The sequence below is a fragment of the Pseudopodoces humilis genome, chromosome 1 (assembly GCF_049639895.1).
Source record: "Pseudopodoces humilis isolate 2021_Gansu_Grassland_sample_001 chromosome 1, ASM4963989v1, whole genome shotgun sequence".
NCBI classification, from domain to species: Eukaryota; Metazoa; Chordata; class Aves; order Passeriformes; family Paridae; genus Pseudopodoces; species Pseudopodoces humilis.
The window spans coordinates 22174681-22199707 of record NC_142200.1 but is presented as its reverse complement, the minus strand read 5'-3'; the positions used below and the strand labels follow the sequence as shown (position 1 = coordinate 22199707).

Sequence of the window (25027 nt, the reverse complement as noted above, 5' to 3'; positions counted from 1 at the left end):
AGATCTCTCACGAAAGAGTGGGCCATTTCTCACACTTTGTGGAATAATTTTGATGAAATTACCGTCTGACTCTCCTACCATTTGTGCGTGTTCTGATGTCTGCTGGTCTCATCTTGCTCTGTGCAAACTGTGACAGGTTTTTGTGCTTGGGAAGGTTGTGTGGGGTAGCTGGCCCCTGGTGAGCACTTGGCTCTCATTCTTCCGATCACTGAACCATCCTCCTGGCTGATGGAAATGTCTGGTAAGCGCTGCTCGTCGCCAGCCTCTGCGGGCAAGAGAACCGGAAGGCGTGCTGTTGGGAAAAGTGCCTGTCCTAAAACTCTCACTCATACCAAGCATGGAATAAAAAATGTGTAGTTAGACTGCTAAAACCACTGCCTTATCACTTCTGAGGATTGTCACGGTGCCTTATTCCTAAGAAAAAGGGATAGAAGGCTGCCCTAAGTGGCATCAGAAGTAGTTGAACAATTTCCCTCAGTGAGGGATTATCAGCAGTTCTGATATATCTTGTTTTAGCCATGGAGCTGTGGGAGTATGAGTCTTCTTGTAATCAAAATAATGCAACTCAATAAGAGATGCCTGATGCCAATTATCCTGTTGTTACAGTACTGTTGTTACATGGGCTCAAACTCGGGAGATCTGCTGCTGCTGTGCTGAGCTTTGGCAGAGGGATGTTTTAAAGGCTGAAGACTGTCCCTGATATGTTGGCTCTATGATGATTCTTTGGTTCCTTCACAGCTGCTTCTAACGTGGACTGTGCAGATGATCCCTAAAGTTGTTTGCTGTTAGCAAACAATTACTTGATAGCTTGATAGTTACTGCATGTTTTAAGTCAGTGTTCCTATCAGGATATATTTCAGACCCCTCCGTTTAAAAACCACTGTCTTGGTACAGCCCAACTAGATCCCTTCCTTGACACTACTGATGCCTGCTTAAAGACAGAGGACAGCAAAGGTTGGACTTCTTGTCTTTTAAGGTCTAGGAATGGGGTTAAGATGAGAGGGGCTGACTCCCCTATCCCAGCAGGAGGTTTCATTCTTTTTCATCTTCCCAATTATGTCCTGTATGCCTCCCTTCTCATGATTTGGCCCCAGGCTTGTGACCCAAGAAGCTAAGAAAATAGCACACCTTGGCAGAAACTTAAAACTTGGTGCTGGACTTGGTGGCCTTTGATTCCCTCAGAGCTCCTCCTGAAGCTCAGCACCCCAAGCAAGCACTCTGGAGGGCTCTTCATTAACATGGCAATAGCCTAACAGCAATTAGAAACCTGGCTTTGAATGTTGGAAATTCAGTGCTTATTTTCCCTTCTGTCCATGGAAATTCAAACCAATGTTTCCTAAGAGTGACCCAATGGGTAGAGCACATGCTGAGGTTGGTTACTTTCCATTTCAGCATACACCATGCAAGTGTGGAAAAAATCTGCAATCCTTCAGGGCAGGAACAGGAAGCCCTAAATAGTAGCAGTATTTTTAGCTATGAAGTCCAAGCCAGTCCATTGACTCCAGGATACCAAGAGTGTCTCTTCCTGCAGGTCTTCTAACTCATGCCTATGGCATTGAAACCCTATTGGGATGTGCATAGAGCTTTCCTCCTTCATTTGATTTTATGAGATTTGCCTACTTTGGCTCAGATACAGAACAGTTGGATTATGTGCAGGAGGCTTTTCAGTACCTTTTGATTTTGTGGATAAAATCCTACTTTCTTCTTCATGTCTGGGAAATATGCCAAGATGTCAAGTTCCCATATTCCATCTGATTTCCACAGCAAAAAATGAGGGTACAGAAAAGGTTAGATTTTCCTATAGAAGAGGAAAAAACCCTGACATTTTCCCTCTCCAAGTGTATTCCAAGATAAGAAGGTGTTGGGTCAAAGAGAAAGTTTTCACTTGCTTTGATCTCCTTACAAGGAGGGAGTAACTTCACTGCCTGCTTTAGTGGCAGGGAGAGAAGAAACATGAAACAGAGTGACCTGGATTTCCAGAAATCAGCAGGGACTGAAAACGGTCATCACCTTGAAGAAATGGATTCCTAGGTAACAAACAGGATTGAATGTTAGAAAGTGCTCACTTTTGGGAGCTGCAAAACTGGAGATTTACCATATTTAGTCAATGTCCTTGTCCTTTTCAGTGTTTCAACATTGGCAAAACATAGATATATATATAGAGAGAGGAGAGAGACTCTGTTGATTTCTGGTGGTACTGATTATATCCCCCAAATTCTGAGGAAAATAGATATAATTGTTGCTTTGAGAATCCCATAATTGAAGGAAAGTAGTAGTTCAGCAGATGTTTGACCATAAAGTATCAAAGAATTCATTTTTTTGTATGTGTTTTAAAGTGCACTTTTTTTACCCTGATGGGTGACCATGCCCTTTAATTTTAAAGAAATACTGACAAGCAGAACAAACTTTAGAGCAGCCTGCCCTGCCCTGAAATGTCTCCTCAAAAAAAAGGAGTACTGTTTTTATGTACTGTTGGTTGCATCAAAACTGAAACAATATAAATATGAAGATGATGCATTGGCAGACTTTTTCCTAGTTTTTGTGTTCAAGTCACAGGGGATTTTTTTGTTTAACTGTCAGCATTTGGTCCAGCTGTGCCCTTATAGAAGGTTATAGGAGCTTTGCAGTTAGAAAATATGAAAGTAGTTCCAGCCTGTTATGTATAAAATGGGGATAAATGCATGTTGTCTTGAAGTTGTTGGTGTGGGCTGTTATTGTAGGTCCACCATTTTATTAAACCAGGGATGTTGCTAAAAGAAGTGGTCTGGCTCCAGTCCTGGCTGATGCATTTTGTCCCCAGTGTTGACCTTCCTCTTTTTAATCTCAGTGGTGAAGTGGATTAGGAAATTCAGGTAGATAAACAAAAGGCCAACAGAAAAGTTATTTTTAATGTGTATCAGAAGATTTACCCTTAAGTTGACAGCATCTTGTATGACCACTGATCTCCTGGAAGAAAAATTATGCTTCTGGAGGGACTTGGGTACCCCTTTGATGAGGGGTTCAGTGCTGAGAACAGGGGCTGGAGAGAGTCGTAGACATGAGAGGACAATGCATAGCAAAGCCCTCCTGTCTTCACTGGATTCCTCTTTTTTCATGTGTGATCAACTATGGATCGACATCTTGAGACCATGAGCCTCAGTATTGAATGCCTGGATTGTTTATTGTTACTTAGAGCAGCACTGCTTGTGGTATGGTAATTATGCTACTCTTTTTCTTGGAATGTAAAAGTTGACATCCTCATGTGAAGGACATGAAGCACTATGGTGTTCAGTGGCCCAGCATCTGGGCTAAAAGCTAGTGCAGCAGCATTTCAAAGATTTAGAGAGTAGAAGTAGGTGCATGGCTTTGAGGTGGATATGCTGTCTGGGGAGAACATGGGTTCCAGTTGCTACTTTAAATTTAACCAATGTTCCAGTGAACTGTATGGATTGCCACTGGCCAAAAATTGAATTTTCTGGTCTTCTCCTTTTGCAGTCTCACTGACTTGAGGGTGGTTACCTCAAGGATGTTAAGGCCAGGCTGAAGCTATTGAAGGCAGGGTTTGAATATGATTTTCTGCATGTGTGGGGTATCCAGATACAGCTGGATAGCAACATTACCTTCATCCCAATGGATAGCTGGTGGTGACTGGCACCTTTGACTTAGTAAGGAGGGAATGTCCTCAAGCACTTCCTGCTTTGAGCACCTGTGTTCTCAGAAACTGATTTTCGTGGGTCTTGGTTTTGGGTGTCTGATTCTCTCTATACATTGCATAGCAAGCCTGTGCTCCATCCACGGCTGCTCCTGTGAAAACCTAACCTGTTGCCCCACTCCTTTGGCATCCAAGGCTTTATGCTGGGGGTTGGGAACAACCCATTTTCTGCTAGGATTTGTGCTGCACAGGAAGCTTTATGTCACTGAAACCAAATTGTTCTAAAGAGATCCAGTATTTGCTGGAAATTTTAAGTCATATTTGTCAAAAACATAACTATTATGTATTGTTTATTTTTCTCTGTGTTCTTAAGGAATGGTACAATGCGTTTAGTGTCTGTGCATTGCATCAGAGCTGAATAGCCTCATATCCTTTTTTATAACTGTCCTATGTAATTTTATTTTCATGAAGTAATTCTCTTTGCTGTTCCACAGAGTAGGAAGGTCACATTTTCTAGAAGTATTTCTAGAACTGTTGTTCAGATTTTACAAAATCCTTCTTCCTGTTAAAACCCTCTTCTTCATTTCACAGCTCCCCTAAAATATTTAGTATTTTCTTCATATTATAATTTTTATATTAGTACATATTTATATGTGTTGACAGAGCAAATGTGTTTCTAGGTGTTAGAATATTTCAAATTTTCAGTACATACTAATAATTTTTGAGTGAGGAAAAAAAAAGTGATGATATTAATCTTTCATTTGCTTCAAGCTGACATGAAGCCTTAATTGGATGAAGTCATTAGAGACAAAGAATTTGGGCTTGTTTTTCTAAAAATCTGGTTGGAGCATTGCAGGAAAGCTGAACTAATTCCTGTAGAGTTTTAGAAAACAACATGTTTTTAAGAGACCTATTATAGAAGTTGAGAGGGAAAATGTTTTCTAAAATCTGAGCTGATTTTAGAGGATGTTGACCTTAAAAAAGGATTTAATGCCAGGTCTCAAATCTTACTTAGCATTGAAGAATATATTTACATTTTCCCTCCACTCCCAAGGCCTTATTTCCTTTCACCTGTCCCCACAAATACCTTATCTCCAGACATATATATTTGTATTTGTACAAATTTGTATTGTATGACCCATGCAAAAAAATTCTAGGTTCTCTGTAACTCTGTGAAAGAAGCTACCTTGCAAATGGGCACAAGACAGTGTTTGTGGGCTGTATGTGAAAGAAGCCAGGGGCATGGTACTTTTTATCTGGAGAGATGATCAAGTCTGAAACACAATGGGAATAACCAGACTAAGGTAAGAAAAGCTTGGGGCTACTGCTTACATGTGTTTAGGGTCAGCATAGAATATAGTGTACCTTGATGAAGCAGCTCTGGGCTAAATTAGCTTTGTGGGGAGAGCTGAAGTAGCAACAGAGAAGTTTGGGATGTTGCAGGAGGTGAGGCAAGAGGGTGGCCTGATGTGGCTGGTGTGTGAGGCAGGGCTGCCATCACCACGTGGGTTTCCGGCACTGTAATTGTGGTGTGGTGTAGTGTTGTCCCTGCTCTACCATGAAGAACTGACTTGTTTTCCTGTCCTGATATCCTGATGCCTGGTTCTGATGAACTGGGAGGTAACATCCTGTCTCCTTCTTGCTCTCATGACTACAGAGGCCAGGTTTCCAGCTTTGTCTTGTCTAGGCTTAAAATTACTGTATTGCAATTGTTTTAAGGAAAAATTGCCTTGCCCATCAGCTTACTTATTTGACAGTGGCAACTTCAGTGCATGTGGATCAGTAGCATTGCTGTTCCATAGCGTGACTTGTAGAAGAAATAGTAATTCTTACTTTAGTGTGAAGTAATTGAAGTTTAGGAGGTCCACTGGAGTGAGTTGCTTGCTTGCTGCTATTGAAAAGAATTTATTGTCAAATTAATTCTGCATTTTGGTTTTGTTACTGGATCTCTAATCTGTTTCCCTCCTTACATGGGGTTTCTGAAGAATTCTGTTCAGTAACACAGAGCGAATAATATAATGATAGGTGTAAGAAAGAGAGACAATATCTTTCAACATGGGAAGCAGAGACATGAGGCACTGAATTGGTAGGAGACATTAGGGTAGATTTCTATTAATTTGCTTAAAAGCTCAGTAAGGTGAGACATTTCCAATTTCTAAAGGGAATAATTCATTTTTCTTAAACTGCTAAACTGTTGGGTTTTTTGTTTCATTTCTCCTTTTGCACAGAAGGTTTAAGGGTGGTTTGTGTATGTCACAAACTATGTCCACATTGTTGTTTAAGATAAACATTGCTCTTGTCACTTCAGTTGAAGAATCTGAAATGGTGTAAAATGGCACTAAAATGCAAATGAGTAATTGAGTTAGTCAGAAGCTATGCAGCAGTGAAGTTTTACATTGTTACAGAAAGCACTGTAATTCATGCTTTATTTATACCATGCTGCCATTAAGTTAAACTTGCAGAGAACATTTGATTCCCAGTAATTCTTATGTACAAACTCCTGATGCCTGTCATTTAAGAAGGGCTGTAAATGTATTTCACCATTCTATTTCTTAGGAAATATAGATACTTACTAGATGTCTGTAGCTTTCTTAAAAAACTTTTCAGAGCTGGTGTTTGTTCATGTATGCAGTAATGCCCAGAAGAGTTACATTCCTTGCTTCCCTTGACAAACAGTCACCAAGACATGTGTCCTTCCAGTGCCTGCTGCACTATCCCAGTGGAGCACTGGGGAGAGATAATATGAAATAGAGATTGCAGTATCAACCTTCTGAGACCACAGCTTCTCTTGTGGAAAATGAAATTTTGCAGATACCTGGCTTTATTTCCAGTGGCATGGTTTTATACCCAAAATTATCCTGTTGCTGGGGTGTTCCTTAGAGGCTGAACGTGCCATTAATTATAAGCAGCTGGAGTCTGCTAGTATGCTCACCTGCCTGCCAACAGCAGCTAGTAATATGTGAAGGTGGTTCTTTGGTTTGCCTCTCTAAAACATTGCCAGGTTAAGGTAAGAATCTGAATAGCTGAAATTTTTATGCCTGTCACACTAGGTTATTTTTGTAGCTAAAACTCGCTCTTGTAGCAGTAAATGTCTGTTGAACTCTTAGTGGTACATTCTAATGAAACCAAACTTCTGTGGAATGGTTTCTTTAAGGTTTAGAAGTGTAGTTTCTTCTTAAAAAAGCCATGAGCCTGGGCACACTGATGCTGGGAGACATTACCTTCCTATTTTTCTAAGAGTTTTTCTCTTTTATTTGTGACTATATATGACTAATAACTCTTATTTCTAAGTGTTATTGTGGTCTTAAATACAAGTCTTTGAAATCCTCTAAATAGTTCTTATTTCACACACAAAAAAAAACAGAGACCAACCAACCAACCAAAAAACAAAGACTTTTCCAAGGAGAGTAATTTTATTCATAAAAACATGGTAGTTTCACTTTATTCTGACAAATCCTTGCTAGAGGATTTGTAATTTGTTTCAGTTTCCATTGATGTATTTTGTGACTATTTGGTGAAATGTACAACACTAAAATTTCGGACAACCATTACTTCTTCTATATTTAGAAGCAAAGTACCCAGCCCATGTTGTTAAGCAGTCTCTACTTACCTCTGTAACCAATCAACAAAATTGAATTTTAAGTATTGTGGTCATTTTAATGAATTACTTCTCAAATGCTATGAAATATAGTTCCTCAATTAATGTCCTTAAAAGTTAGAAGGATTCTCTGGCTTATCTATAACATTCTTTGTTTTTTCAAGTAAGATAATACAGCAATTTAAAACTATTCCAACTATTAAAAACAAATATCTGGGTGGGATCTAATTTAGCATGTGTGAATAGTCCTACACAAGAACCTGCCTGTGTTTTCTGTATCATGAACTGGGAAATGTAGATTCCTGGAAAAACTCCCAGAATGAGATCCAATAGAACTGTTATATTCTCCTGACTTAAATATGAAGATATTATATTATTATTAAGCACATTGCAAAATTTGTTGACACTGCAGAACTTTAATTTCATTTCATTTTTGGATTAAATAATTTTATAGGAGTTACAGTCTAAAAATACAGGCTTCCAGCTGCTAAGCTAAGTTGTTCAGCAACATATCAAAACATTTCCATGAAAAGATTGCTATCTTTTTCTTTAATTGATCCCATAGGCAGCTTTTGCAAATGTTTTTGTACTATACAAGATTACAATGAGGCATTAAAGCATATGCAATGAACAAAATTCTCAAATTTATTCTTTACAGATCTCAAAATTATTGTTTACAGAGGTGTGTGTACTGGATGAGGGTTCTGTTGCATCTGTTTGGTACTGATCCCTAATGAGCATTTCACATAGTCTTCCTTTTTCAGGGAAAAAAAACCTCACGCTGATTTCCTGAGTTCTGCACAGTCCATGCATTTCTGTCTGTTAGAATTTACCTTAGGAGAGCTATAGGAAAGCATTGCTAAAACCACTGTAATATTTTGTTTCAGGAATTACAGCAGAAGTCATAGTTGTAGCCTCATTTGATGAACTGCACAAACGAGCTCAGGAGGCCAAGGGGAAGATTGTCGTCTACAATGAACCTTTCATCAATTATGGTGAAACTGTGCAATACAGGTTACAGGGAGCAGTGGAAGCTGCTAAAGTCGGAGCAGTGGCATCCCTCATTAGGTCTATTGCTTCTTTTTCTATTCACAGGTAAGCATTTTTCTCTTTTCTTCCTGTAACTCACATTTCAATGTTAGCTGACATGTCGTTTCTGGGCAGGAATTTTTGTTCTCTATGACTTAAACATTGCCAGTTACGAGTGGGTGTTTGGTTTTGAATCTATTGGCTTCACAATAGTTATTTTCCCCTGTGCTTTGTCATTCTTTCAGAACCGGTTTTTTTTTTTGTTTTGTTCTTGTTTCAAGTTTTGTATAATATTTGTTTTAAAGAACTTTCTGCATTCTCAAGGCTGCCATAAATATTCTGAGAAGAACCAAAACCAAATGTCTTTGACATTTGTCAAAAGACAACAGGCTGTCATTGATGATATGAACTGGTCGTTCTGTGTGTTTGACTAGAATGTACGAGTCATGTGAATTTTCTTAGCATGAGGCTGACTTGTACTAGATGAAGGAGTAGTCTGCTTTGAACATAATTATTTAGAACATTTTAGCAGCAAGGTTTGTAATTCTCACACTGCTTTTTAAGTAAGGTACGTGGAAATAACAATTTTTTAAGAGATGTAAATATTTTTAGATTTCTTAGTACATTATTTGTTTATCACTGTAGTATCATGTTACTGAAATTATATATTTTAGCTTTCTGGCTGGTAACAATTCCTTTTTTATCTGTTATCATTTATATTTTGTTAAAAATTATAAATTTTAAATTTATCTTTTTTATCTATTTTTTATCAGAGTTTTTTCCAACTCTGAAAGCTTACTCTTAAAATGCTTATCTAGTTTGAAAAAGACTACTTGAGGAAATGGAGAAGGGTTCAGCCACATAGTGGAAGGCTGACAGATGCACACTGTCCTTTAACACAGCATTTACGCTGTTATTGGTGTTACTGGTGACCTTAATGCCTGAAGTGATCTTTGTGTAGGAGCCTGCTGGCTGTGATGGGAGTTCTGGTCAGGCAGGCCCAGACAGCAGAGCTGGACTGAGGACTGGATCAGGACAGGCCCATCTGCCAGCCCACAATCCTGTCCCTGAGCTGCAGCCTGAACAGGACTGGCAGGGCATTAAATGATGCCAGACACAAAGCTTGACTGCTTAAACTGTAGAGCTTTGTTAATAAAATCATTTACATAAGACAATATGAAAGATATCCAGTTTATACCAGAGGTGTTATATTTTGTAACATTCTTCATTTGGCAAAGTTCGTATTCAGAGCAATAGATTGTTTACTCCTCCCCCTTGTTCCCCACCCAGTAACTCTTTACCCACAGAGGAGTCACTGGCAGTAGCTAACCTGTTCCTGAATGTGTGCCACAACGTAACCTGGGCTTGTGTTCTGTTTAGGTAACACCATGGTTTCTTTTTGATCTCCTAGGTTTTCTTTCTCCAGAAGTCTAGCCTAGTAGGTGAAAGTATGATATAGCTTTGGGTCTTTCTTGAGGCAGGAGCTGGGAAATGACTTGGGAGGCATTTGGAGTCATGCTTGAATCCACTTCTACAGAGAAAACATGAGTGGTCACACCTCAGCAATACGAGTGCAAGCTTCTCCATTTGTAATGCTTCAAAGGTCAGAAGTCAGTAAAACCAACTAACTGTATTGGAACACATGCAGAGAGCAGCTCTGCTGCCTCTGTAGTTGCTTGGTAGCATTTTTATATGCTTGTCCTGGTTTCAGCTGGGATAGAGTTCATTTCCTACTTAGCAGCCGGTACAGTACTGTGGTTTGGATTCAGCCAAAACAACATTGATTGAGAGAACAACATTGATAACACGCTGATATTTCAGTTGTTGCTAAGTAGTGCTTTACCCTAAGTCACGGACTTAGGTCTCATGCTCTGTGAATGAGGAGCTGCAGAAGCTGGGAGGGAGCACAGCCGGGACAAGTGACCTACAGGGATATTCCATACCATAGGATATCACATTCAGTATGAAAACTGGGAGGGGAGGGAGGAGGGGATTATGGCCAGAAGGAGTCAACCACTTTTTGTGAGCAGTCTGGGCATTGGTCAGAGGGTGGTGAGCAATTGTATTGTGCATCACTTGTTTTTTTGGGCTTTACTTATTTGCTCTTGTTAGGTTTTGGGTTTTTTTGTAATTAAAATGATATTTTTTATTACAATGTTCCACTCTGGGTTTTTTTTCATACCGTTCAACTGTTCTTAACGGTCTTCAACTCATGAGTTTTTGTATTTCTTTTTCTGAGTCTTCTTCCCATCACACTCAGGGAAATAATGAGAGAGCAGCTGCATGGTACTTAGTTGCCAGCTGGGGCTGAACCATGAAAATGCTCCACATTCCCCTAAAGAAGTCAAAATTACCTGTTAAAAATGCTTTCTGAAGAATGATGCACTCGAATTCAGATACTGTCCAAACTATTATTAGTGTATTTCCTGGTGTCCAACAAATGTGGTATTTACAATGTATTTTCTAATACTTGGAATTGCTAATAAAGCTCATAATCATGAACAGATAGTGGAATGTGTTTCAGAAACAGTTTTCCAAAAAAATGCATGGTTTCAAAATAGCCTTATATGGTATCAGGAAAGAATACTGCAATCTATAATGTGTTGATTTTCTGAAAACCAGATGATCTTTCCTATCTGTAGTTAGGGTGCTATGCAGAATTGTTCACTTGAAAATTACTGTATGTTCTGTTTGCTACAGTGTTTATGGAAGTGCATTTAGTATGTAATGAAAAGCTTAGAGAAGCTTAGAGGTGAGGAACAGAGGTGGAAACTGAAGGAACTGGCATTACAGCTGTTTCAAAATTGAATGGAAGTAGATGCCAAATACATATTTATTTAGAAGTATTGAATCCTTAATTGATACTGGGAGCAGAGGTGTTATTCCCAAAAGCAATTTTGAATGTAGATGCTGCCACAAAGCATTTTTTACTGTGTACTCTCTGTACCCTCTTCATTTACCTTCACTTAGGGTTTTTTTTTAATATGGAATGGATTGGTTAATGTATTTTTTCTTGTAGTACAGAAGGTACTCAGGTCCAGTCCCTCCCTTCAATTACTCAGTGATGACTAGATCTGTTTCTCTTATTTTTAACGAGTTGGTATTGCTGTAGGCAGGATGGATTTTCTTATCTCCATACATTCTCCTATGTTTCCTTCTAATCACCAGCTGTGTGTCTCCTTGTCTGTCCTAGCAGCATGCTGTGCTGGATGGACTATGTGCTGGTTGGGGTGCTTCTTATCTGTCAGTGTCTGGGGCACTCTTTGTTCAAGCCACTTGCCTTTTTAATTGGCTGGTGGGAAATACTGCTTTGCTGCAGGGAGTAGTGTGTTAGTGAGAGATGAAAGGTAAAAAGCTAATAAAAGGTTTCAAACGTTGTGTAAGTCCTGCATTCTTGAATTTGTATGCTGCTGCATTGTCAACCACAGCATTTACTTCTTTGGCCTGTGTGTTTACACCTTCACTGATAATACAAATAAATAATAATGGGATTATGGAGTTATCCAAAACATCCTGGAAACATTTTAGAAGAAAGTATCCTCCTTCTCGAACTGCATTATCCCTGTTTCAGATAAATGAAAGGTGGAATTTCACAATTTTTCCTAAACTATATAAAGTTTTATGGATGGGGTTTTTAGTTTTGTTTTTTGTTTGAGGAGTTTTGCTTGTTTGTTTGTTTTTAAAATTTTTCAACCCCTTTTCAACAGGGGACTGCTTATTGTTATTTAGTTACTCTATTTGCTGGAACAATGTAAGCCACTTTGTGGTGTGATTTCTAGGTAATCTTGCAATATGAGTAATATTGATAGGTTAAAACTAGGTACTGTCATTAACATTCTAGGCTTATTAGGACTCATTATTAAAGCTTACTTAGAAGGCAGAATCGGTGAAATCACAAAAGGAATTGAATCGCTTCTTTTGCTGAGTACTTGATGACTGTTCCATGTTCCAGAAGTGACAGCTGGCTGCCACATTGTCAAGGCAAAAGGTGTGAAGGGAATCTTTGACCCGGGGACAGTTTATTTTTCTTTAAGATGTGGTAGTATAATCATGGAGTAATGAAAGACCCTGGGGACTCAAGCATCCCAATTCTTAATAAGGGCAAGAAGGGATGAATGTCATTATACTCAGGAAAACTCATTGATGTCTTTGTACAAGGACTCATGACACTCATAGGTGACAGGTATTTGCTTTGGAGTTTCAAGGAGTAGATTCATTCATTTTGAACAGTGTTGCTGAGTGAACAGGAAATAAAATTAGCAACCATGTCTTCCTTGACCTATGAAGAGATGACAGACATTACATGGTATTGCAATGTGGCAGTTGTGTCTCGTGGCACTGTCTGCCTCTTGTGTTAAATGATTTTCTTGCTACTTTATTGATAGCATGTAAGAGTGGGGCTTTTTATGTACAAGAAGGTAACTGTAATTAATAGATAATTGGTAGAAGGGACACCCTGCACTAGACCAAGGTGTTAAAAGCCACATCCAACCTGGCCTTGAACACTGATAGGGGCATCCACAACTTTTCTGGGCAACCTGTTCCAGTGCCTCAGCACAGTCACAGTGAAGGATTCATTCCTAATATCTAATCTAAACCTAATTTCTTCAGGTTTTTTGCAGAAAAACCATGCTGTGAAATGCCAGTGTCCATAAAGGAGACAGAGAAGTCCTGCAACTTTATTAGAATAAAGGGAGAGAGTCCATTAGGCCAATCCCCTGTGGGGTCTCTCTTGAGGTTTAGAACCTTTTATCCTAAACTCCTGACCGCATGTTGCCCTCTTTCCACACTGATGAGGTACCAGGGAAGTACAGCCTTCCCAAACCACCTACCACATATTCCCCCCAAAACACGTATCGTCATTTTCCCCTGTAGTTCAGAAGTTCAGACTGTCTGCGTTCTGCAATAGACTTTGCGCAGACCCATTTCTCCTAATACCCTGAAGTTAACTGTCTGGGTTCTGTAACAAACTTGGTGGTTTGATTTTCATAGAAACATTAAGACCCAGTTCAAAGACATTAACACCCATTTCTCCTAAAGATCGCCACAGCCATTCTGATTGATTCTTTCAGACCTAGTCATTCCTGAAGACATTAACATCCTATCCTTAGTGAGGACCTTCATCCATTGAGTCTTCAGTGAAGACATTAGCACCTATTCTTCCTATCAGTTTGAAGCCATTCCCCCTTGTCCTATCACTACAGACCCTTGTAAAAAGTTTCTGTCCATCTTTCTTGTAGGCTTTGCTTCCCAATAACAATTTTCTGAAGCATTGGCAATTTGGTGGTGAAATATTTAAATGTGGATATTAGGAGTTAAGGGTAACAGAACTATTTTTAACGAGCCTTCTCAAATAACATACGTTATTGTAGTAATTAAACACTATCTATAATATTTGGCCTTTTGTAGAAATCTGGGTACTTACCTCTTTTTTTCCTGTTTTAATAACTTAACTGTGCTGAGATTAATGAGACATACTCTTACTGTAGTGAAAAATAAACTGATGGGTGTTCCCAGTTCATAGTGGATGTTTTTTACAGTGAAAATACTCAGTTGACAAGGTATGGTTGAAGTTGAGCAGTAATCTGGATGACCAGTCCCATGCTTTAACAGGCAGTGTTACTGAAGAAAAAGTGATGACAAAACTATTTTCTGCTACCATAGGTTTACTTTTTCATAGCAGTTGTTCTGTTTATTAAATAATCAAAGTGAAATAAGATAGGAAAAGTGTTTAGCTGTAAGGCTCCTTAAATTATTTGACTGTAATAAGCTAGCCATAAGTCTGGAGTTTTTGTTTTCTAGCTGTACTTTTTTGAAACATTTTGTAAATAAAAAGGTGTCATTTAGCTCTTGAAATGGTTCAGTATTTACTCTGCAGTGAATGTACTCTCATGAATCTAAAGCTTTCAGTAAATCCTTCCATTCTTCAAGAACCACAGATTAGATAATGTCATAACACTGTATCTTGTAATAATAACTCTTTTCAGGGCTCAAGAAAGAAGCAAAATTGAGTGCTTTCCTGAGAACTCAAAAAGGAAGTTCCCAAGAATCCTCAGGATAAATGCCAAGAGCCCTATTATTACATTTTTTTAGATGCTACAGAGGAATGCAAGAAATTCAACAGGGAACATATTACGAGGCCAAAATAGACCAAGTAGTACTTTGACACAATCTAGAGTCTCTTAACAAGGACACGTATTTGGTCAAGTTCTTTTCTTTTTGTACTAAATTCAGCATCTTATACTTACCTGAATTAAGTGTTTTCCTTCACTGATTCTTTCCTTCTTCCGGTTACATGTGGCCAAGACACACCACCAGCTTGTGAAGCTCCAGTAACTCTAATCAAAAGCTTTGTCTGGATGAAAGCTGAAGTCATTAATGGCATGGTATAACTCAAGATTTATGACTGAGGTTGCATAGATGATCTGTGTCAGTACATAAGGTGCAAGGCTAGTACATCATCTCATGAAATGTATGTGAATTTGAAAACCATTTCTTTTCCACTGCATTTCCATTATCTTAATTTCTTCTTTTTGTAATCTAGCTTCATTTATTTTCTCCTACCATGTATAATCATGTATAACTTTTTGTATATAAATTGTTTTCCTTTGTATTCCTTATGGCTTTTTAGACCAGTCATGCCCTTCTCAGTCTTGCTGACAATGTCAGGTCATTTCTCAGGTGCTATCAAAGGGACTTTTCACCGTATCACCGCTTCCAATGCTTGATCTGCTGCCTTTGTTCCAGACATGAGAACAGCTTGCTAAAGAGATAATCTTCCTGTCCCTAAAACTCCATGTCAAAGAAAAGTAAGGGCTTATTCACATCAGTAGTGACAGATTCAGCTTCCTCTTCTTGCTCTGCCATGTTTTCTGAATTCTGGAATGATTTAGTAGTTTTACTAGGATTTCTTTTGCTTTTTGGTTGGCTTTTGTTTGGTGGGTTGGTTTAGTTGTTTGGTTTTGGTTTTGTTTTAACAGCAAAGAGATGTATCTCACCCTTAAAATGAATATTCTGTCTTAGAAATGGTATCTTCCTATTGTGCCCTGAGCCCTGAAGCCTTCTTTCCCTCCTGTTCTTCCCTTCCACTATGAATGCCAGTATACCAAATTTTCTGCTGCCGTCTTAGGAGTCTTTCTTCTTGTGACCCATTCTGCTGTCCACAGAGGGGAAGCAGTGGCATGCTGCGTAGGCAGCATCTTCCATCTGCTTTACACAGGCTTGGGGAATGCACAGAGCATAAGGGCAGCAGGAAGCAGTGTAAGGATTGTAGAGATGCAACAGGAGTGATACAGCATGACTGAAGAAATCAGGAAGTGCCATTTGTGATTACTTCTCACTTACTGGATTAGACTAGGAACAAGAATTGATTGTAAGAAACATCTCAATGAGATACTGTCCTAAAGCAATAGCCTGTGGCAATGGGATACAGCAGTATTGTCTCCTGTTCTACTAAGGAAGCAGGGAACAATGATAAAACCCTTATTTGGGGTCTAACAAGAGAAAGTAAGAGCAGCCCATGTTTTATAAGTCTCTGGGGAGCTTGTGGAAGGATTCTATTTATGTTTTATAGCTCTGTGCATGTTGTCTTGCTGCTCTTAGACATATGGATTGGTGGTATGCTGTGGGGTTTGCTCTGCACTTAGAGGCTTTCCCTCCAGGATGTCTGTAAATTTTGTTGACTGACAATTTGTTAATTTTTACTGTGTTTCCTATGTGCCCTTCAAGCCAACATGCTGGACTGAATTCTGCAGTGCAGTCTTTCTGCTCACTTTTGGGCAAAGCCTGGCTGTCAAAAAGAGATGTAGAAGAAGTCGTTAGAAGAAATGGAGCTTAGTTTTTTAAGAGATGATCATATTGTACAGTGGGTTCTTGCTATTTGCACAGCAGTTAAGGAGTCAAATTTCACATAGCTTCATAATAGTGAGAAATCTGTAGATGTTTCTTCAGTCTCAGTCTCTCTTTGGCTTTTACCAAACTTTTTTTCCTCTTTTTGCTTTGAACTGCATAATTGGGTTTTGGTTAGTTTTTTTTGTTTTCAGTAGATGGGATGTGACATCTGCAATCTCTGTGTAATTTCATACACCTGGCATATTTTTTTTCTTACAAAGTCACTAAAATGATGATGAGACTAATAAGAGCTTTCTCTACCTCCTCCTAGTTTTGACTCCTCCTGTTCAGGAATATGTTCATGTAATTGTGAAGAGTTTCATCCATTTAGTGTCTAGTCATACAAGCAATATCCTGTAACTTGGTAGAGGTAGATAAAGAGCTAATAAAATCTTTTTTGATAGACTCTGATATCTAGAAAAATGCTCTGAGGATAGCAGTTCTATTGAAATCCTGGCTTCCTCACCAATAACTTCCCAAGGCAAATCTTTAGCAATGTAGTATTCCATTGGATTTTTTTCTTGTCTTCTGGACTTTCCTAACATTACTAAGTCATACATTATGTTGAGGGCTGGATGGCCACTCATATCTCTGATGATCTTGTTTGAACACCATGAGCACCCACTGATTAGATTTGGTAGTATTCTGAAGTTATTAAGTTCTATTCCATCTTTGCATTACTGCTTCATGTATATAAAGATGTTCAGTATATAAAACTTCCAAGTTTTGGCTTTCATGTACTGTGACATACTGTACATATAAGGAGTTACAGCTGTGCTTGCTGTGGGTTGACCATCAGGAACTTCAGCAATTTCCCATGATTTCCTGTTTCTTCCTAATCAGCTTCATCTTTCTTCAGTGCTGCCAACCTCTTCTGAGTCTGTATGAATTGTGGTGCCTATGGAAACCCGTTAGTAAGTTCAGAACCCTCTGACATGGTTATAATGTCTACCTGTGAACTTCAGGTTTGTTTTAATGTCCTCACAATATTTGGTTTTTTTGATTGCACGAACAAGTGTCTCACTAGTATGTGGTGACCATATTCATGGAGGATTGAAGGAAAACCTGACAACACAAAGGCAGATAACAATTACAGAGAGGGATCTGAGTAATACAGTGCCAGTGAATTTGTTTCACAATCTGTGTATTTATTTTCAGCAGCTGATAAGATCTGAGAAGTATGTGGACTGTTTTGTTTCTCTGTAATTCTCCATGTTTCTTGTATAAAAGTGCAGTAATTGTGGACTATATCTGGAGTATTCCTATCCAGACCACATGAGCATTTGGCCCTGGACAATTGGAAAAGATTAAATAGTCCCAGAATGTTTGCATCAGAATGCTACAGAATTAATGTTTGGGGTGTCCTAGCCTAATATTCTCCTTTTTTCATTAAAAAAAAAAAAGAAAATTAAAAAAGAAAAAGAGAGCAAGAAAGAAAGAATAAAGCCTCTGTTTTTTCATGCATTCTAGGATTACTTTCCAGGTACACAGCACCTCACTTTTTAAATTCTAGTCCAGGCAATGCTGAAACAACTTGTACAGAGGTTTATTATATAAATTCACTTGCCTATCCGATTTTTTTCATATATTTTTCCATTATTTTCATGGTTTTCCAGTTCCTGTTTCCCACTGAGTATTGTTTCTACTTCCTGTATTACTCAAGACACTTTTTCTGAATCTGTTTGAATAATCAAATTATTCTTAATTTGGTGATGTTACTAAAATCTATCTACATATTGCAAAACCATTTCAGCTTATATATACTGAAGTTCTAGTTAGGAAACATGTTGTATCTGCTCCAAAGTTCCTGAAGTACTCTTTCACTCTTTCCAAGGTTTACTGCTGGTTTCCAAAAGTGAGCACAGGTTTTTGCAGGGACTTTGGCTGGATTTATATGCCTGTATACAACATGAAATTTTATTTTGATATATAGCTTTTTACTTACGTAAAACAAACAAGGAACCAAATATAGGTGCCAATTTTAAAATGTATTTGATTGCTAGTCAACTGTTAGCAGAGTTAATCTCTCTGGTCAACACCCCAGGCATGCAGAGGATTTGGAAATGCTAATTCCTTACTTTGTTTTACCTTGTATGCTTAAAAATGTGTATGGTTTATTCCAATATATTATGATTTCTCTTTACAAGAATGCTTGCACTGTTTTTCAAAGGGCAGGTGTTGGAGTCTGGAATACAGAGTGTGTGCCCTTGTTTCTGATACTTACTTAGAAGCTCCAGAAAAACACTGAATTTCATATAATATGAAATTCATGAGCATGTTTTCATGGTGGTACATGAAAACAAATGTTAAAGTTGGATGGAAAAAGCTAAAAGTGTCAGTGTGTAGATTAGAAAGTTTTTCTAAATCACTGGGTGAAAAAGTTAGTTTAGAGAACAGGAGACAAGATGGAGGATTTAGGGTGTTGTCCCTTGTCCCTTCTTCTTTCTTCTTCATGTTCTTCTCCTAGAGGTTTTTGGGTAGTACTAAGTGATTGGACAGAGAATGCCACAGTGCATCACAGAGGTGATGGGTCATTGGGTCATTAAGAAAAATAATATACGTGTCTATTGTTAATTGGGTAAAAATAAGTATAAAGATAAAAGAGCTGCGTATTTTGGGGCCATTTTGTGCATCAGACACAAAGTGTGCCACAAGGCCTTGTTGTACCATCAGAAGAAAGAAATGTACCAGATTGCAAAGATTAACCTTGTGTAGCCAGCCTGGAGAGACCTGTTAAGTTTTGTGATGACCTTTTAATAAACACGAGAAACAAGATTCTAACGAGCTTGGGAGTTTTCTTCGAATCATAAGAACTGAGATTAGCAGGGCTCCCCATGAGGGAGGATCCCAAAAGAATTCAATCCAAAGGAGGCTGAGAAACCCAAGAATAAAAACAAAAATACAGAAGAGATGCAACAGAAACAGAGAAACAGAAAAAGGATTTTTTAGAGAAAAGTTACAGCAGGTGGCCTCTTCTTTCTGCTGTTTCTTCCACTTTCCATAGTCTTACTTGTGGCTTGTCCATATGGCAGGATATTTCTATGCTCTTTCATTAGATGTTGTCTTCCCATGGGATGGCCTCACCCTGCTCTGTTATCTTTACAACAGTGTATGTCAGACATTTAAGTATGATTAGCTAGACCTATTTGTATGATGAAACCTCTTGTTTATGGCACACAAATTTTGACTTGTGTTTTTAGGAAGTCAGAGCTAGTTGTTCCATAGCTGTTGTTCAGAATTGTTTTCTAGATGTAAGCTGGTGTTGATGACCAACAGTAATAATGGGTTCTTACCTGTAGAAACAATGTCTTGTGCCTCAGAAATGTAACCATTTAAATTACTTTAATCCTTTTCTCTAGATTTGTTTTCCCCTTCAAATCCAGTCAGTCACCTGCATTTCTCTTATTGTGTCCATTTTGTTGTATCAAATACTAATGCTTTTGTGTTGCCTGCAAGGTACAGCTAAATGGTGAAAATCCTTCTCCATCTGGTTTATTAAATGAGAGGTGCCATCTCCTGTCACTGCTCTGCCAGTGATGCCAGCTTTGATTACTTGCCTGTTGTCCACTCCTTCAGGCATCTTATACTTTCTCTCATTTTGTTTCTATATTTAGGATGATGGTGCAAACCTAAAGCCGTAACTCTGTTCTCTTCCAACTTTGCTTTTTAAATCTGACTTCTGTTCAGTATTTATAGATTGTTTCCTGTAGCTGGTTAGGTGAGTAGAGTCTGTGACTTCTGCTAAACTGTTTCACCTTGCCTTTTTTTCCTGGTCACTATCCACAGTACTTCTGCCGTGGCTGTCTCATGTGAGTACTGCAAATACCCTGTGAAACAGAGAGGGGTTGTCTTTTACATGCTTCTGTTCATTATAATTATTATTAAGCAGGATTAAGCTTTGACTGCACTTCATGGCTTTTTAATCCTTTGTGAATGCAAAAGGAGAACTGTTCTAAGAATAAAGAGCATAAAGGAACCACATCATTTCTGACATATTTCTATTTGGATTTCTTCACATTAATTTGCTTGTGACTGTGAAGCACACAAAAATACCTCAACAAGAAATATTGAAGTATGTACTGTTGAGCTCTGAAAAATCCAAATTGATTCTAGACATTTGTGCACCAAAGAACAAAAGGATAAGGAGGGAGAGTAATCATGTGAATCAATTAAACCCAGGGTTTCTGAAGTTCCATTCATCACTCTGCCTTGTGCCCCTGTGGGATCCTGAGCAGGTCACAGTATTATCTGTCTTTCCCTGTTTATAAGCAATATTAATACTTCCTGAATGTTAATTTAGAACAGCATTTGTACATTGTTTACTGTAAAGAGGACAACATTAAGCGTCAACTCTTCTAAACTGTGTTTAAGTAGTCAGTAGTAGATTCTGCAACAATTTGCACATGCCAAAACCAAGTAAAGGTTGTATTACCACATGACTACTGCTGATAAATAATCCATTACATAACCATGGGGGTTTTTTTAGGTTGATTGTTGAGTTCTGCTAGATTGAGATTCAGATCTGTGGGAAGGCTCTGGCAGGAGGTGAATGACAGAGAATACAATTCATTACATCAGAATATCGTATTTTCAAATGTAAAGGTTTAAAAATAATTTGTTGGCTGTACTTTAAAGGATTTGAGTTCAGTTCAGCATTAACTCACCATGAGAGAGTTAAACCCACTGATAAGAGCCCGAAGGAGTTGGAATTTCAAAAAAGTAACAGGCTTTTCCTTAGGTTTATATCATCAAGGACAACACGAACTTTAGAAATCAGGTTCTGGGATTCAAATGCGATTTTGGCAAAAATCTGAGTTTTGGAAACAATTCCCAGGAGACATGTGAGGAGGTTTTAGTTGTTCTTCTGTAATCTGTGTATTGCTCTCACCTCTTCAGGAGATACATCTTTGAGGAGAGTTTGTGTCTCCCCCCGAGGATCTCTATCTGCATTCTCTGTAGAAGGAAAGAACAATTTTCAGGGCTCTGAGTCTGGCGTTTTGAGAAGGCTGCAGTTGCTGTTGGGGGGGCACTGGAGTGCCAAAAATTATGTGAAGTGACCAAGCAACTTGAGTATGTGCTCTGTATCTCTATAAAGGGCATCAGGAGCATGTATGTTTGTGCTCAAGCTCAAAGACCTTGAGAAGGGACTCAACACTGTCCATGCAGCCAGAATCCTGGGCAGTCAAGTTCATCTGAGACCATCCAAGGCTTTAACTCCACAAAACTATGGGGATTCTTTTCCCCTCTTCTTTTACTTAGTTTATAATGCTGACAATCTAGGAAAACAGAAATGATGTGCAGCAGAATCTGAGAGAATGCTAACATTTCAGTCTTGCCAGAAATGCAGTTGAATAGGCAGACCCATGAGAAAACTTTAGCAGAGCTACTTGGAATAACAAGTGCAGCTGCAACTTACGTTTTTAGAAGTATAACTGTTTTTCAGTGTCTAAAATTAGGTTCCAGGCTTGCAAATCTTTATATGGTACTTCTGAGTGACAATCAGTGATGGATTCCTTTAACCCTTCTCATACAGAGTGGTATTTTTTATTCCTTCACTGATTTGATTTTACTTAATGGAGTGGCTTAACAGTTAGTGAAACTATGCCAGAATCCTGGCAATTACAATAAGATGACAAGGAATTGGAGAACACCACTGGAAAGCATTAGACTTGTAGGCGATGTTTGTCTGTGGAAGTTTTCTGAGAAAAGAAAGGAGAATTCCATTCAGTCCTGTAGGATCTCCCACATAAGGTGTCTGAAGCCTTTAGATTTGTTTAGGTTTAGTCCAAATATGTTTGTGGCAGGAATTTTAGCCACAAATGCACTATTATTTCCGCTTCCACATGAGTTTTCAGGCCATTACAAAGTTTAACTGGGAGCAGAGCTTGTGAACTGGACAGTCTGACTGTCGTGGTTTCGCAAGGATGGTCTCCTAGACAGGTCTGTTTCCCCCAAAAGTTTGACAAATTGTAACTTCCAAGGAGAAGTTGTTTTAGCAGCATTTTTGCAGCAAAGCTGCTCAACAGTTCCATAGCTCTGGCAGCAAGAAGTGCTACCATGTGGTTTGCAGTGTATCCTGGGTCACATCAACCATCAACTGTTCATTGCAGGTGAACAGTTCTGTGGTTAGATCAAGGATCAAGCACTGTCCCCTTAAAACAGGAGTTTTGTTAATACTGGTATTAATCAGTATATGGGCTATATCACAAGATTCACCTGCAGGTCAGTGAAACTTTAGCTTATTAAAAGCCCACTTGGAGAGCTGGGTGTACAAAGGCTTTGGAAACTGCAGGTGATCTTTGGGCTGCATTTACAGATCAATTGCTTTAAAGTATTTGATAAATAGTTATGAATTGCACACATTCAGGTTTGTTCTGTAGAATTCAGTATTTGTTTATAGACAAGTTAGATTTGCAACAAGTACAATTTCCAGTGAATAATTTAAGTAACTGCACTATGCTGACACAGAAGTGTAGTGTAGAGTACTTTAGAGGAAGAAATTTTACCTTGACAGCTGCAAGGTAATTCAGCCTGTGTATATTAGCTTAAAATACAGTTCTGCTTCTAAAAATCATATGATGCACTTCTTTCTAAGTAGGTATAGTTTTTTTCAATATTTTCTATTTATATTATTCATGAAGTTATATACATGGTCTCACTGTTAACATTAATCACTCATAGTCAGGAAGATAATTTTTTTCACAGTGTACTTTGTGGGGTGGGGGAATAATAACTACTTAGTACCTGAGCATTGGGAAGAGAATTACCACTTTTCATTCTGTTACTGTCTTGCAGTGTTGCACTAAGTGACCTTCAGTGTTTTCCTGTATTAAGCCCTAAGGCTGTGGGCTGTACACAAGGCTGTGTGCAGGTGACTTGCAGCATGCCTTTCCTCTTGGAGGCTGCCTTAACACGAGTGAGACCTTGGACACATGGGTGGGGAGGAAGTAGGGAGGCCTGTGGTCCTCTCTGACAATCACATTCTCCTGGAGCTACCAGCTGTCACTTTTCAGGTAGTCTGGAATCTCATCATGTCCCTAAACCTATGTCACTCCAACAATTCATCTGATCTGACTGGCTGTGCGCCTGTATCTTTTGGTTCAAGTCCAGAATCATTTGCATATTTTAATTATGTACAGACTGTAAAAGTGATGATCATTATTGTACCAGCCTCCAACCTGCTACCTTTTTTTCCAAAAACATTTTCCTAAGCAACATGGATCAACTAATGAAAATGAGAAAAAATTACATTGTTTCAGACAGTCTCTCTTCCAGAACCCACTCTCATAGGCACTCTATTAGATATTAAAGAAACCCATAAAGTGCAAAAGTGGAATTGAGAATAATCTTTTCTCTCCCATTCAGAAACTAATGAAGGAATTTCTGTATCTCCAGGATTAAATGGGAAGAGGACAAATTGTCAAACATTAGGCAAAACAATATGACTGTATAGTGCATGTTGAAGAGCACAACAAACTTGATAGCAAAAACAAAACAGTGAGAAAGTGTTGCATTCTGTCAGCAATTTCTCTTTTTCTTTTGGGGAAGGAAAACTACTTGAATTCTCAAGGCTGAACTGCTTCCTCAGAAAACCCCTACATTAATTTCCTTATGAAAACTGTTGTGTACCAGGTGTTCTTCCTGTGTGCTCCCCAAGAAACCTGTAGGAGAGGAAGATCCCCAAAACTTATTCAGTCATTCTCTCAAACGTGGTTTGTACTGTTGGCTTGTTGTTTTTTTTTTTTAAGCCTGACACTCTTTGTTTCCCAGACACAACTAATGGCCAAGAAAGGATCTGTTAAAAGGAAATACATACCTACTGGGACAATTTTTATTTAATCTGATGTAGATTATGAAGCTTTTGAAAGAATCTGCCACAGTCAACAAATACAGCTGGGGAAAGAACACTCATGCTTGGTATTTTGCTGGGCTGCTCGATATTTAGTTGTAGTTCGCCAGAGTTAAAATACTATAATGAACTTTAAAAAGACACTGTTTCTAAAAAAACTTCTCTGCTTACAGTGGATTTCAGGCTCAAGAATGAAAAATTCAGGGTGTCTGTGAGTTCAGAGTGACACGCAAGACTTTCCTGAATTTTGGAAATAAAAATATACCATTTCTTGGAGAACAAGTTCATCAAATAAGTGTAATACACTATTAGATAAAGTTTTTGTATCGCTTAGGTATTTATACTGCATTTTACGTTGCATAACTGGAGTTGTATAATGTGTGAACTAGATAACAGGCAAATGTAATGATCAGGTGTAGTTAAACACTCCCTTTCAAGTGTCACTACTAAAATTTCTCAGTTGAGAGGAAAAATAAGTGGTATGCCCCTCTGTATTATTTTTACTACCATATTTTTTGTTCTCTTTTTATTTGAATGGTAAAAGTATTGGATTGTTTAACAGAACATAAAACAGGTGTTTAATAATCTATAGAAATTAGAAGTGTGGGAGTGAAATAAGCATTTATGTAGTGAAGATTTTTCAGAGTTTCAGTTTTCTGCAGAAAATATTGTGTTTCACCTGGACAAGTGTCTTGTGGTGGCTTTTTTTTGCTCCTTCCTTGAAACTGCATCCAGTCAGTCCCTTCACTTTCTTCTCATATCCAGTTAGGTTTTAAACCCTTCTCCCCTATTGTCCCACCCCCTTCTGCTGAGGTTAATGGAAGTGTTCCGGTGGAAAATGTTGTACTCACAAACAGAAGAAAAGATAAATAGATTTCTCCATTCTCTCTTCTATTTTAATTTTCAGATTTCATGCTGAGATGATAATAACTATGTTATTCTATTGTCTAGTTTTTTATTTTTAAAAGTTCTCCTTTTTAATCCATCTACATAGTTGTCTTTGGTACTAACATGTTTTGTCTCCTGCTGA

At 38.4% G+C, this 25027-nt stretch overlaps 1 protein-coding gene across 1 annotated transcript in view; it reads left to right on the top strand.

The window, feature by feature from the left end:
- CPQ (carboxypeptidase Q) overlaps positions 1-25027 on the top strand; it is a 150730-nt gene that overhangs the window by 21408 nt on the left and 104295 nt on the right. The window contains exon 3 of the mRNA XM_005517004.3: positions 8117-8324. Coding sequence (XP_005517061.1) covers positions 8117-8324 — 208 coding nt within the window. The remainder of the gene's footprint in view (positions 1-8116; positions 8325-25027) is intronic.